The sequence below is a fragment of the Garra rufa genome, chromosome 6, assembly GCF_049309525.1.
Source record: "Garra rufa chromosome 6, GarRuf1.0, whole genome shotgun sequence".
Lineage (NCBI taxonomy): Eukaryota > Metazoa > Chordata > Actinopteri > Cypriniformes > Cyprinidae > Garra > Garra rufa.
In genome coordinates this window covers 32,792,163-32,807,421 of record NC_133366.1, presented here as the reverse complement: position 1 = coordinate 32,807,421, position 15,259 = coordinate 32,792,163, and the positions used below count along the sequence as shown (strand labels likewise).

Below are 15,259 nucleotides of genomic sequence, written 5' to 3'. Positions count from 1 at the left end.
CAGGACATGCACTTGCCAGCTGCGCAAAATCAGGTGGATCCATTGGCTCTGCTTCCGGCCAAAAAACCCTTTGTTCCGCCTAGGCTGTCGACCTGTCAGCTCCCTTTGGCTCTTCCCACCCTCGGCGTCAACAGAGGCTCCAACCGGGTTCCCTCGTCCCTCCGGCTCCCCTTGCGAGCCTCCTGCTATGCTTCCGATCTCCACCCCTGCAGAGAGATCCTCCTTCCCCTTTGCACCAGCTCAGCCTAAGGCCTCTGAGCTCTGGTTACACCTCGGACGCTCGTCACCGTGGCTCCACCCAGGCCTTCGGTGCCAGCGGTGTCACCTGGATCCATCAGCTCTCGGTTATCGCCGTGGGATCCCCTGACAATGAGGTTGTCTCCAGAAAGTCTAACCAGTTATTTGTTTGCTTTGGTCTGCCCAGGAGAGGTATCCTGGTGACCAAGAAGACCCTAAGCCGGTGGATTGTGGATGAGATATCTTTGGCTTATGAGTTCTCGGAACTCCCCTCTCCCTTGGGGTTCAGAGCTCACTCTACAAAAAGTGAGGCGGCCTTTCTCTTTGGGTTGTTGATGCCAGTGTACAAATTGTGATTATGGTGAGTGGCAGCAAAAAGCCTGACAAGCAGCATTTTAGATTTTGTATTCTTCCTTGTCCATGCTTCATTACAGGTGAGGATACATACGAACTTTGTGTTGCTCATCTAGGAGCGGAACATGCTCAGTCATCTCCCAAGACTCTCACTGCACACTCTCTGCTCCCACCCAACACTCTTTGAGGAGGGCGCCCTGGTGAGCATTCCTTGAGGCTTCTGAGGCAGAGCAGTGGCTGCAACCGTGGGGATTGCAAATCGATCTGGTAGAGAGGTTGGAGAAGAGCTTGTCCCTTTCTTCACCCTCACCCACCAGATCTCTCTCAGGATTCGGAAGCACGCTCTGCGGTTTCTTCCCTCACCTGCCAGATCTCTCTCAGGATTCGGAAGCATGCTCTGCGGTTTCTTCCCCCCAGAGAGAGAAGTCAATGCTTCAGTGGTAAGCATCGACCAGGATGAGACTATGGACTCACCATCCAGTATGAGGAGCTGCTAGAAGTAGTAACTAGTGTGTTGGCCAAGCTTAAAATCGATTGGCCCACCGAGAAGCAGGATGATCATGGGGGAAACCATTTTAAGCCGCATCTACGGCCCTACGGTGATGAATTATTCATACTTCACGAGGCGATGCCTCGGGTAGAGAAGACACTTGCGAGCTGTCTCCCAAGTCTTCACCGTCCCATAGAACATCTTCAGCTTTGGTGGGTAAAGCGTATATGGCAGCAGGTCTGGCTGGTGCTTGCCTGGTGACTTACCAAGCAAGGAGCAAGCTCTGGTAATGGAATAGAAAATAGACACTCTCTTGAGGTAGGAGGCCATAGAATGTGTTCCTCCTCTCTCGTTCTACAGCTGCTACTTCATCTTTCCAAAGAAGGATGGGAGGGCTGACCTATTTTAGATCCTTATTAGTTGAACTGCTCAGTCAAAAGGTTCTGGTTCAAAATGCTAATGCTCAAACAGATCACATCTCAAATTAGGTCAGAGGACTGGTTTGTCATGATAGATCTAAAGGACACATACTTCCATAGTTCCATCCTTATTTAACACAGGAAGTTCCTGAGGTCTAGAACTCTCACCCTGCTCTTTCACAGTGTGTGGATGCTGCTCTGGCTCATCTGCAACTCCAGGACATCCATATTAGTTTAATCCGAGAAGATGGCAGTTCGGCATCAAGATGTCATCCTCGCCCATAGAAAAGTATGCTTTCTCCAGTACAGAGAACAACTTACCTGGGTGTGGTGTGGGATTCACACACAATGCAGGCACATTTGTCTCCTGCTAGGATCGAGTCGATCCTCACATCTGTAAAGAAGGTGAAGCTAGGCCAGTCACTCGCTATCAAACAGTTTCAGAGACTGTTGGGTCTGATGTCAGCTGCGTTCAATGTGATACCTCTTGGCCTGCTGCAGTGGTGGCTCAGAACCAAGGGGTTTTCCCCGAGAGGCAACCCACTCCGCACTATCAAGGTCATGTGGCAATGCCTTTGGGCCTTAGATGTGTGAAGGAATCTTTGGTTTTCCTTGGGAGCTTCATATCATCATGTAACACTTACAACACATGAATCCTTCACTGGCTAGGGAGCAATTATGATTGGTTGCTCATGGTCTGTGGGAAGACCTGCATCTTTCATGGCACACCAACTGCTTGGAGATGCTGGTTGAGATGCTGGTTATGTTATGTGCACTCAAACACTTTCTCCCAGACCTGAGAGGCCATCACGTGCTTGTCCGCACAGACAACACATCGGTGGTATCTTACATCAACCACCAGGGGAATGGGAATGGATGCTATGTCTGTACGCATTTCCCCTGATTACTCTGCTCCTCGGAGTTCTGTCCTGGGAGTGCACAAGGACAGGGTTTGTCTGCTGCTAGGAGCCCCGTTCTGGCAGGGCTGAGTATGGCAATCTCCTTGGCAACAGTCAGCTGGATCCAGTCAACTGCCTGGTTGATTTAGTGATGGAGTTCCAGTAGGAACGGTTTTCCACAGGGTTAGCCCCCCCGGGACATAGCTGCTTACCATGTCCTTCTGGGTGGCCAGTCACCTTTGGCTGTGGCCTGCTTTATGCTCAAGAGTCATTTCACTGTGGTCCTGTAGTGGACAGCACACTGGACAGGGCCCATTTTATGGTGGGGCCCCTCTCTGACCACAATAGTGGACCAAGATTTGGTACATTTTGATTGGATCTTGGTGGACTAAGATAAGCAAACTGTCCAACACCATAAGGTAAAGATGCCAGGACAACAGCCAGACACCTCCTAGAGGGCAACAAGAAGACCTTTGGTACAAAGCCAGGGAATGACTAGACTTTCTATTGGTCAAAATGCAGTTTCTGCCCTCCACCCACCTTAAGACTGATTCCTAAGGTTTTGGCTCTGTCACAGTAATAAAAATTCCTTTGGAATTTAGGACCTCTAAACACAGCAGCAGTGGGTGAAACAAAGAGATACCGCAAAGGTGAGACACTAATAGATACATTTGTTCTGAGTCTCAGTCCTGTGAGAGAAAGGACTGCAACAGATCATCAATGTTCTGGGTCTATTGTCCAGAGATACAGAAACAGACGCTCCATGCGCCGAATCTCCAGCTTTGAGGCAGCAACAGATATGACCACTTTCTTTGCCTTCAGCCTATGATGAAGATATATTCCACGTTCAGAGTCTTTGCCCAGCGAGACAACAACAGATGCAGCATCTCCTGAATCTCCATCCGAGAGAGAGACAAAGCGGATTGACCAATTTCTGAGTGTCTAGCTCAGAGAGGCAGAAGACACACAGACATTTACAACAAGGTTAAGCTCCAGCGAGCAAACCTTAACTTCAGGTACTTTTGCTTGCATGTTCCAAGCTAATGACCCTCAGCACCTACTCCAGGGCCACATCTGCGTGTTCCAGATGAATTCAATTCAATTCAATTCAATTCAAATTCAAAATGTTCAAGGCTGTCGAAATGCATTCCTGCTCCTTTCCCCACAGTACTGCTACCAGCACAACCAGTGGAAGAAGTCACCGCCACCGGACTGCTCGCTTAACCACAGAGAACAAAAATATCACTTCCAAACATCTTCCAGAGACCTTGGCATTGTTGTATATTATCGCTGTATGATTTACATTAGATATTATATAGCTGATTGCAGTTGATAACAAATAATAGCTCATTTATTTGTTTGATGCATATTATGGTTCTTCACCTTATTTGTTTTAGAGTAGCAACAGCTTATCTTTCCAGATAACATAGCTTTGACATAGCAATACCCAACTGAATCACCTGCATTTATTTATCTTATGCACTTTATTCCTTTTTCATTCATGGTATTCATTCAGTAGTTGTTGATTACTCTTGTCTATCTTTTGTTAATAAAATTAATTTTATTACACTTGTGTCTTCCTTGTGTTGATAATACAGTAAGATATTCTACAAGTTAGAGATCCCACCAATCTTTCTTATAACCACACCTTAAATGACACATGATCCAAGATCTATAATGTCATCTGTGATGTGAGTACCCATCACTACCCTATTTTGCCTCCCTAGGTTGGCAAAAGAAAAATTCACTACCGTCCTTTATCTCTCTGTAAACCTCCCTTCGAACCCCTTGAGGTTCCAAAGAGGTTCCTCACAATAAAGACTGTTTTCTTACTGGCCGTCTCTTCTCTAAAGAGAGTCTGTGACCTTCAGACCCTTTCTGTGCTCCCTTTCATGTCTGGAGTTTGCGCCTAGTATGGCTAAGGCCAGAGTATGTGCCTAAGGTGCACACATAGTTCCACGGCTTATTGTGCTGCAGCCTTTTTGTCCTCCTCCATTTAGTGACCCAGACCAGGGAAAGTTTGATCTATTTGTCCAGTCAGGGCACTGGACGCTTATGTCCACAGAGCTGCCCTGTAGCGGAAGTCTGACCAGTTATTTGTTTGCCCAAGAGAGGTCTACCGGCTACCAAGCAGCCCCTAAGCCAGTGGATTGTGGATGCAGTTTCTTTGGTTTATGAGTACTCTGGACTCTCCTCACCCTTGGGGGTCAAAGCTCACTCTACAAGAAGTGTGATGGCCTCTAAGGCCTTTCTCTCTGGGGTGTGTTGCTGTAATGCGGGCTGGTCTTCACCACTCACGTTTGTCAACCATTCAGGTTTTACAACCCTGACTGCGTCATGCCACCTATGACATCTCGCTATTCCATTGGACTGATTTCACACATGCTTCAGAGTGTAGTCACACAGGGGCATTCCCAAAGCGTTTCTGATGCAGCATCTCATTCCCTTTGGGCAAACAATGGTTAGAGACATTTTTTCAGGCCAACTTTGTTTGGTTTTTATACGCCATGTGCAACCAGTGTGGTTCCACAGTAGTCAAATTCATGCTACAATTTATGTCTTCCTTTATCTATAGATTGTACATTTTAGAATTACATTAGTTTATAGCACAGAAATAAAGTTTTGTTTTTCCATTTTTTTTTTTCAATCCATAAATTGTATACTTTACAAGGAATTTAAAACTTGTCTTAGATAAAACCATAAACATTTAATTTGTTTGACAACATACTAAAAGTTTCTAGTTTTCTAAATGATGAAATCCAAATTTTCCAAGTTTGACGAACACCTTTCACGGTGCTCAAGCAAGTCTGAGAAAAAAATAATCGGAATGCCTTTTTTGTGCATAAAAACAAGGCATTCCCCTTGCCATCTACTCTAGGTCCAAAGAGCAATTTTGAGCACATCTGAAAATCATAGAGCTGGTGTTCCACATGTTTTTGATAAGGCCTGATGCAAACAACAGAATGTGAGAGAAGCTGAGGCCTATTGTACAAAAATACATGAGGTAATAAAGGATATGCACAGAGATGTAACACATTCACTGTCACAAATCAAAAAATACTTTAAATTTGTGATAAGGATACATGTGTATATAAAAAAATTAATATAAATATAAAAAACGTTTATAAAAAGTTGAAAAAATCCTACTGTAGGATGACACACAAACCAAAAGATATGCAATTTAGAACATTATTATTAATATTATTATATATAACTGTATGATTTAATTTGAAATGTCATCATAAAGCATCATATCCTTATTAATTTCATTTACCTTTTTGTCCATTTACACACGCACGCACGCACGCACGCACGCGCGCGCACACACACACACATACACACACACACACACACACAGGCAACATATGGACTTCAAAATAAGGCCAGCAGGCCTACGCAGTGGGCTTAAAGAGAACCAACAAAAATATAGCTTAAATAAACTTGGCAATTTTGGGGCAAATGTAAACCCCATCTTTATTTCCCCAAATGTCTGGAGTTGTGGAAATTGTTCAGTGGGGATGAATAGACGGCCATCGTTTATGCAGTGCTCTACTGTAGTGCTGAAAGACAGTAAACAGAGAACTGGAGATGCTGTAAAGTCTGCTGTCTGTCATTTATCTGCATTTAACGCATCATTCTAAGCTGGTTGAAATCTAACACAGATGTGTATTCTCTCTTTTTTCATGTTCTTTGGCTGCTTTGTCTTAAAGGCCCAGGAGTTTTATCCACAAATGGCAAGATTTAATAATTGGGATAGCAAAGTTTGATTTTTTACCAACAAGTGTTGGCAAATGGCTCAAAGCTCATGGAGCTGATGTGTAATAAACTTTTGTTGGCTTCTGCACAAGTTGAAATGAAATAAGGGTATTCCACCAAAGGGTTGGATGGACAGATGAAATCAGAATCTTTAATGGATGGATTGAATGAATTTAGACAGTAAAGTTTAAAAATCGTTTGGTCTGTAGTTTATTCTATTATGATGTTTATTTTAAATAAGCAGTATGCTTCATCTTAGGCAATAGTGTGTGTGTTTTTTTTTTCAGATCCATAGCCAAAGATATTTATCCAAGCTCTGCATCATTTTCTCTCTATGATCAAGTTCCAGACTGCACTGCCTATGGCCATTTTATGGAATCACACAGAATACTTATAAACATTTAAATTACATGTTACGTAAAGCAATATTTGGAAATATCAAATTTATTTATTTATTTATTTTTTAATAATAAACACACACACACAGATAAATAAGAAATATAGGAAGATACTTGATAGCAGGGCATGATGCTGATTATGGATTGCAGGAAAGTTAAAACAGGAAACACTCCCAGATGGTTTGTTTTGATGCTTCTGTATGTTTGAACTTGTTTCTCAAGTCTGTCCAAGACTGAAAATTATCCATGTTATCCACCTTGGAGAACATCTGTGTACGTTTAAAGAGTTTTGCTTCACAGTGTTTTGTTTGAATGCTACATTGAGCCCAATGTAGCATCTTAACTCTCTATGGGACATTATGTATAAATGACGCTAAGAAAGTTGCATTTAAAATACAATAAAAATGTTCAACCAATAAAATTAAACTTTAGTAATGTTAATGAGACACATGCTCTCATTTTACACTACAAAATACAAATACATTTAAAAAAAAATATTGTTGTACATCCAAATGTGTTTTCTAAAAAGGAAAAATGCCAGTGTCTATTTGCATTACTATAACTGACAAGCATCTAATGATGACTGCGCAAGTCAAAATTTAGTTACATGTGGAATGTGTGTGATACACTGAAAAAAAAAGTCTTTTACTATGATAATTGATTTGAAATCCAGGCATTGAAATCACATGTGAGTTCCAAATCAAGTATAACAGCACAAGAAGAAATGGAATGTCCATAAATACTTTTCTGAAACCGTACATTTTCACTTGTTTTCTGATTTAAATGTGTTTGAAGTTTCAAAAATTTGCCAAAATATGTTTACCCTAATGGGACATAGTAAGTTATAAATGACAGAACCCTAAAAAGATCAATGGTCAAATGTAGAAAACAAATTCTGGAAAATGACTTTTTTCCTAAATACAGTTGAGGTCAAAAGTTTACAAACACCTTGCAGAATCTGCAAAGATTATTTTACTAAAATGAGAGGGTTCATACAAATTGCTTGTTATTTTTCATTTAGTACTGACCTGAATAAGGTATTTCAAATAAAAGATGTTTACATATAGTCCACAAGAGAAAATAACAGTTCAATTTATAAAAATAACCTTGTTCAAAAGTTTACATACACTTGATTCTTAATACTGTGTTGTTACCTGAATGATCCACAGCAGTGTTTTTTTGTTTAGTGATAGTCCCTTGTTTGTCCTGAATAGTTAAATTAGTTCTTCAGGGCCCACAAATTATTTGGTTTCGTTGGAATTTTTGTGTATTTGAACCCTTTCCAGTAATGACTGTATAATTTTGAGATTCATCTTTTCACACTGAGGTCAACTGAGGGACTCATATGCAACTATTACAGAAGGTTCAAACACTCACTGATGTATCAGAAGGAAAAACCAGGGGTGTAAACTTTTCTTATTTTGCCTAAATATCACAATTCATTTAGTACTGCTTTCAGAAGCTACAGAAGATACTTAAAGTGGTCCTCAGTGCGAAAAGATGGATCCTAAAATCATACAGTCATTGTTGGAATAGGTTCAAATACACAAAAATGCCAAAGAAAGGCCCTGAAGGATTTTTCTTAAGAACAGCCAGCAATTTAACTGTTCAGGACAAACAAGGAACAACTATCACTAAACAAATAAAAAAAAAAAGAAAAAAAGAAAAAACTGTGGACCATTCAGGTAACAAGAATCAATAAAACTTTTGAAAAAGGTCATTTTTATAAATTCAACTATTATTTTCTCTTATGGACTATATGTCTTTTATGTATATCTTATTCATAAATATCTTCAATCAGTACTAAATAAAAAATAACATGCATTTTGTATGATCCCTCTTATTTTGGTATAATTATTAACATTTTGCAGATTCTGCAAACTTTTGATCTGAACTATATATGTAAAACATATAGTCAATTATTTTTTCAAGCTGCAACTAACAATTAGTCCCAAAGAAGGCTAAAATGGATTTCAAAGTGTATTTGTTGTCTTTAAACTACATGGCTGAAACACATGCAAGAAAGTGTTAAAATTTCACTGTGACATGATAATTTATTGCATATTACATATATGCTTCATGAATTAGTTTTAATGAAATCTGAGCTTTAATTAAATGTGTTTACAAGGAAAAAGAAAAAAATAAGACACCATGCACGTCTTGCAATAAGCTGTATAGTTTGGAAAACTTTACAAACTCACACATACACACATATACTATCATGATGGGGACATTCCACAGGCGTAATGGTTTTTATATTGTACAAACTATATTTTCTATGGCTTTACCTTTACCCTACCCCTAAACCTACCCATTACAAAAAACGTTCTGCAACTTTTAGAAAAACTTTTAAATTTTCAAAAAAACGCCTCGGGTTTCGTATGATACGCTTTGGGAACGCCTCCAGCGTAACCACGCTCTGAATCACGTGTGTAATCAGTCCAATAGAGAAGCGCGTGTGACGTCACCCCGTCCATGACGTCACACGCGCTTCTCTATTGGACTGATTACACACGTGATTCGGAGTGTGGTTACGCTGGAGGCGTTCCCAAAGCGTATCGACGCAGCTCGATGTTCCCGAAGGGGAACTTACAGTATGTTTGATTAATAAGCTTGTTTCCTCATGGGGACCAAACAAAAGGTCAAATTTTACTGGTATTACAATCCTTGTGGGGACATTTGATCCCCATAACGTAGGCAATAACAGGTACACACACACACACACTAAGTAATCAAAGACACATACTGAAGAAGGGCCAGTAAACCAAGCAAATCAATAAAAGTAATACTGATTAAAAATCACAACATACTCCACACTTATCATGACAGCTTTCTCTGTGTCCAAAGATAGCATGGTTGCTTTGTTGTTAGCTGTTTATTATCGTACAGATATATGCTAATGTACAGATCTGATAAGGAGAGAAGGTTAAAGGCTTAGCTGCTTTTGTTTCAAAGCTGCAGGAGTAAAGCATTCAAAGTACATTGCTTAAGTTAAAAAGACAGTAAGGGGGTTGTGGGAGTTGGGTGATTTGTGGGAAATGTGGTCATAAGCTTTTACTGAGTTTGGATTATAGGAGTTGTTAAACTGGCTAAGCCATAGCTGCCACCTCACTCGTGGTTTTGGAGGCCCTTGTCATAGTTCTGGAACTTGGAATTGGCAAACAGGTGGCCACATTTAACAACTCGGCAATAAGGAAAAAATTCTGTCTCTTCGTTCCAACAAAGCCTTAGTTTCACTTCTTCAAAGTAACACATAAACAAAATATTTGGCTTGACACACTAGCTTGAAGAGTTTTGAGGTTCATACTTTGCATAAGGCCTTTTCTGTAATTTCACTAACTTGTTCAAGAAACAAAAAGTGACAGAAATTCTAATCACTGAGGAGATTTACTCATAACAGCAAGCCTGAAAATTTGGGTCTCCAATACATTGGTGCATCGCTAATAATGTAACTTAATCGTATTGGTATTTATAGGAACTCCATAATATACAATAAAGTGCTAGATTTTATATTTATATACATATAATTACAGTGTACTTAGAGAGATCCTTGCATAGCTTTCTGTTTTCTAGCCACCCAAAATCCCAAAGCAAAATAATTTGGCAAAATTAAAATGAGATAACAAGAACAACAAATAATTTAACTGAATAAGCAATAAAAACAATAAAAAGCTAACTTTATACAAATGTTTGTTTGTTGTATTATGGTTATAACTTTTGGTTGTTACCATTATTTATCAAAAATAAAATAACAGTCTTTACAGTCATCTTGATTCATACAATAAATCCATTTTTTAAACACTACAATTCAAATATTACACTAAAACACAAAAGCACATTGTAACTTAAAGTAGTGATTATTTTTACATTATTTAAAAAAAAAACAAAAAAAAACTAAAATATTTAGAATATAAGATTACACTTGAATCTCTGCTTCATCCAAGATGTCTCTTGGCAGTGTTGCAATTTTTGTGTAGGATCCCAAACCTGTTTCTGAGACCACTGGAGAGGAACTGGGTGTCCTAATGGTAAGTACTGACAGAGATGGGGAGAAACTAGGAGTCATTGCTGAATGGGTCAACTCTGTGTTTCTAGTGTGAGTCTTATTGTATGTGGGCAATCTGACCAGTGGTGATTTTCTATAGGGCATTCTGGGAGGAACAGCACGTATTCCTGGCTGGGCAACTGCTGTGATAAGAGGAGGTGGGCGTAGAAGGCTCTGAGTCTCTGGTTGCACATCTCTGGCCCTCATTCCTTCATCTGGAAGCATCCCAATGTCTGTAAAAACAGAGGCCAAAGATTGGAAGCGTGGCTGCCAGTTAAGAAAGTAGTCCCAACTGTAGCTTCCATGTAGCTGTTCCTCACAGGAAATCAGATTGGTGAGTGAGCCCTCGACTAAACCTTGGTCATCATACATAGACATGCACCTTCTCATGACTTCCTCCACTTCCTTCATGTTGACCACCTGAGGGAGCATTCCCTCACCCCCTCCTTCATCCTTAAAATTATGGAGACTCTCAGAACTGGGCATGTCCACTATTTGGACTATGCCTATATTGGAACTGGAAGATGGGTCTTCATCTACCGAGTGGAAGGAGAGCTGGTCTGAGTCCCCAGGGATCCCTGAGTCTGAGACTCTTGATGGTGCTTGTTGCGCTGTGACAGAGCTGAGCTGTTTAAAACATGCAAACTTGTTGATCATTTTGATCTCTTGATCTTCTGTAGTTTCTTCCTCAGTAGATCCTCTTCCACTTGAGGTCTTTGAGTTTGAGTTTCTTGAAGTATTTGGAATATCCATTCTTCCCCACATGTTGAATGGTTCTTGTAAATCTTGGAGGTTAATACCACTGCTGTGAAGGTTCTCATCTGTTGTTTCTAAAGAGTCAGACTCGTGGTTGAGGTTAGCAGATAAGGAAGCTGCTGTCTTTACAGTTTTCTCTTTGAATCTGTACCTTAGAACAATGTAAATAAAGCTTATTATAAGTAGGAGGAACACTATCAATGACACAGTGAGACTGGCAATGTGGACATTGAGATCAACACTTGTCAGTGCCTTTGCTGAACTAGATATGTTCACAACTACATGGCACGTTGATGTCTTGGAGTCTAGTTTTGGGCTGCTTGCTAGAACAATCAGGTCCTCTATTGTCTCATTTGAGATGGGGCTTCTTCTCTGATACACAGAGTTTGAGATATATAAGTAGCCAGTTGTTTTGTTGACACTGAAAAATTGGGATGGGTTGATTAAAGAATACTCCACTAAACCATCCAGACCACCGTCATGATCCATAGCCATCAGCTGGCCTATACTTTGGCCAACCTTGACATTGGTTGGCAAAGAAAAATGGTACACATTCTGGGTGAAGATGGGGCTGAACTCATCAATGCCTTCAATTTCGATTCGTACTCGCAAGGTTGCCACTTGATCTCCTTTGTCATGTACCTCTACCACAAAGCAGAATTCACTCTCTCCTTCATAGTCAAATGTCTGTTTTGTGTGGATGTCTCCAGTAAGAGGATCAATACCAAAGGCTTCTTTCTTGTCTGGGTTGCTACTGTCATAATCCACGAAACAGGGGTTTAAAATTGAATAAGTAAGTAGTCCGAAGGTTCCTGCATCTTCATCAACAGCATGTACTGTGCACACATGGGTAAAAGCTGGCAGGTTCTCAGGCACCGAGCAGTTGTAGGTGGGGAACATGAAGAACGGGGAATTGTCATTCTCATCCTGTACAATAATGTAAACAACGGCAAAAGATACTTTTTTGTCACTTGGGTTACTATCTGATGCTTGGACTGTTAAGGTAAATTTGGTGTCCTTTTCATAGTCTAGTGTACCATTAACTTCAAGGATGCCTGTTGCAGAATCCACTCTGAACAGTCCTCTGCTGTTACCTGAGATGATGTTGTATGTTACGGTCCCATTTGCCCCTAGATCAGGATCATAGGCAAAGACGTGGACAAGGGCTGTACCTAAGGGGCTGTTCTCAGTGACCTGTGCATGGTACTCTGGACTACTGAAAACAGGTGCATTGTCATTAATATCAAGGACTTTGACTGATACCACAGCTGAGGTGTTCAGGGGAGGGGTTCCCCTGTCTGTTACAGTCACAGTCAATGAGTAAGTGTCTGTGGCCTCTCGGTTCAAAGTATCACAGAGCACTATTTGGCCAACAGTTCGACTTTGGGCTTCACCTGGAAGGCTAACAACTTCAAGGCAGAACCGCCTCTGGTCATTTCCACTTATGATTGCGTACTCCAAATGGGTGTTTTTATTTGAGTAGTCTTTGTCCTCTGCTAAGAGAGTGAGGAGAGTGCTTCCAACAGATACATCCTCAGGAACACTCACCTCATATGAGTTCAGCGTGAACAACGGGGCATTATTATTAAAGTCCACCACCTCTATGTCCACAGAAGTGACACTAAATAGGCTTGGGTCACCACTGTCATGTGCCTCCACCAGTAGCCGTAACATGTTTCCATTGGCAACACAGTTCAGAGGCTTGTTGGTAAACACTGAACCTGTAGGCAGTAGAACATTCACATGAATTCCTATTTAACACAAAGGATTTAGTGAGTTAAATTCTGTGAATTTATGTATTACTGTAGTTTGTAAGCTAATAATTTTTGTGGAAAATTACCATTGTCAGGATCAATATAGAATCCTCTCACTGGGGAGGAAAGAAGCCTATAAGAAATTCTTCCATTTTGGCCAGAGTCTTTATCAGTTGCTGATACAGTCACAACAAAGGAGTCTTCTAATGTCTGCTCCAGCAACACAACCTGGAAGTGTGTAGCAAAAGATGGTCAATGCTATAAGAAGAGCATGAATAGTGCATGATAGTTTCCTACAATACTAATATGCATAATGAGATAATGCACAGCCAGTTGGTCATTACTGCAAAATAAACATTGACAAAGCAATCAAGGCCCCTTAAAATAGTTTAATATAGGGGTGGCGAACTCCGGTTCTGGAGAGCTGTAGTCCTGCAAATTTCAGATTTAGCCCTAATAAAAAAATTATCTGCCTGTAGCGTCCTAGTAATGTAGGAGTAGTTTAGCTCCAACTTGCCTAAATACACCTGCTGGGAAATTTCTAGTATGCCTATTAAGAGCTTGATTAGCTGGTTCAGATTTGTCTAATTGGGGTTGGAGCTAAAATCTGCAGGACACCGGCCCTTCAGGACTGAGTTTGGGCACCCCTGTAGTAACCATTCAGACCTTAATTAGCTTGTTCAGTTATGTTTGATTAGAGTTGAAGCAAAACTCTGCAGGGCTGCCGCTCTTCAGGACCGACGTTCGCCACCCCTGGTTTAATATAATACATTTTACCTTGTATGACTCCTGAGAGAAGACTGGTGGGTTATCATTGACATCCAACACCTGGATGGAGAGTTCAGCCTCAGTTTGATGGACAGAGTCTGATGCTTCCACTCTTAATGTATAAACAGCTTGATCTTCATAGTCCAAGCTTTTAGTTGTGGTAATTACTCCTGAGTACTGGTCAATTGAAAAACTCCTGCTGGTCTGATTCTTCTCTATGATTCTGTATGTTGCAGAAGGACTAAGGTCTACATCATTTGCAGTCACTTGGGTGACAATGTAGCCAACAGGAAGATCTGTGCAGATGAACAGGAAATATATTATATAAAATAAGAAAGCTGTTCAAATTCTGGCATTTTACCAGTACAAATAGGTATGTTTCATACTTTCTGCAATGGTCACTGGTTCACTGGATGGTATCGTAGGACTATTGTCATTCACATCTACAACCTGGACACGGATAGTGCAGGTGCCTGTAAGGGGAGGACTTCCCATGTCCTTGGCCTGAAGAATTAACCTTTTTTAAAAAAAGAAGAAAAATAGAAAGTCCTTGCCTTTTGAGCTACCAAAAAAAGGAATGTCTAAAAGATATACATGATTGGTCAATCAATTTCCAATGGAACATTTTCATATAAATTTACGCAATAGTAGAACAAGCCAAGAAGGTGTATCATACTTGTAGGATGAGACAATTTCTCTGTCCAAGACAGCATTGGTGGCAAGAATCCCACGAACAGAGTCGATCACAAATGCATTATTGTGGTTCCCATCCACAATATAGTAGCTGATCTGGCCATTTACACCACTGTCAGAATCTGTCGCTAACACCTAAAAAATTACAGTTAAGTAATGTTAAAATTGGGTCGGGTAAAAAAACAATTTTATTCACAATAGCCACTTATATATTTCAGAATAATTCTTAAGTTATATAAAATCTCATTGTGCAATTGTGTAAATTGGTTTTACATAAAAACTAATTCCATAAAAAATAATTAACATAATAATTGTCAAACAAAAGTGCAAGATTATTACCTGCATGACATAGGTGTTATGAATTTGTCCCTCCCATACAGCTGTTCTGTAGTAGCTTTGCTTGAACACTGGTGTGTTGTCATTGATGTCCTGTAGATTGACAGCAACCCTGGTGTAGGCTGTTTGGTGTCCGTTTTCAGCCAGAACCACTAGGTAAATTTTACGCTGTACCTCAAAGTCCATCAATCTTTGCTCCCTAACTGTGATATCACCTGTCAAAGGGATTATTCAGAAAATGGAAAGCTTGACAATGCCGCTGGAGCACAAACTTACTACTACAAATACTATGAAGCATGATACTGTTAATTTTTTTAATTTAATTTTGCAACTATTGGTTACATTAACTTTCTC

General features: G+C 40.3%; 1 protein-coding gene across 1 annotated transcript in view; it reads right to left on the bottom strand.

Annotated features, from left to right (window-relative positions):
* Positions 1–10,041: 10,041 nt before the first annotated feature.
* LOC141336917 (protocadherin-23-like) overlaps positions 10,042–15,259 on the bottom strand; it is a 13,757-nt gene continuing 8,539 nt past the window's right edge. The window contains exons 6-11 of the mRNA XM_073842638.1: positions 14,909–15,120; positions 14,553–14,704; positions 14,263–14,393; positions 13,886–14,172; positions 13,195–13,336; positions 10,042–13,075 (exon numbers count right to left, since the gene is read on the bottom strand). Of these exons, the coding sequence (XP_073698739.1) occupies positions 10,470–13,075; positions 13,195–13,336; positions 13,886–14,172; positions 14,263–14,393; positions 14,553–14,704; positions 14,909–15,120 (3,530 nt within the window). The 3' untranslated portion in view covers positions 10,042–10,469. The remainder of the gene's footprint in view (positions 13,076–13,194; positions 13,337–13,885; positions 14,173–14,262; positions 14,394–14,552; positions 14,705–14,908; positions 15,121–15,259) is intronic.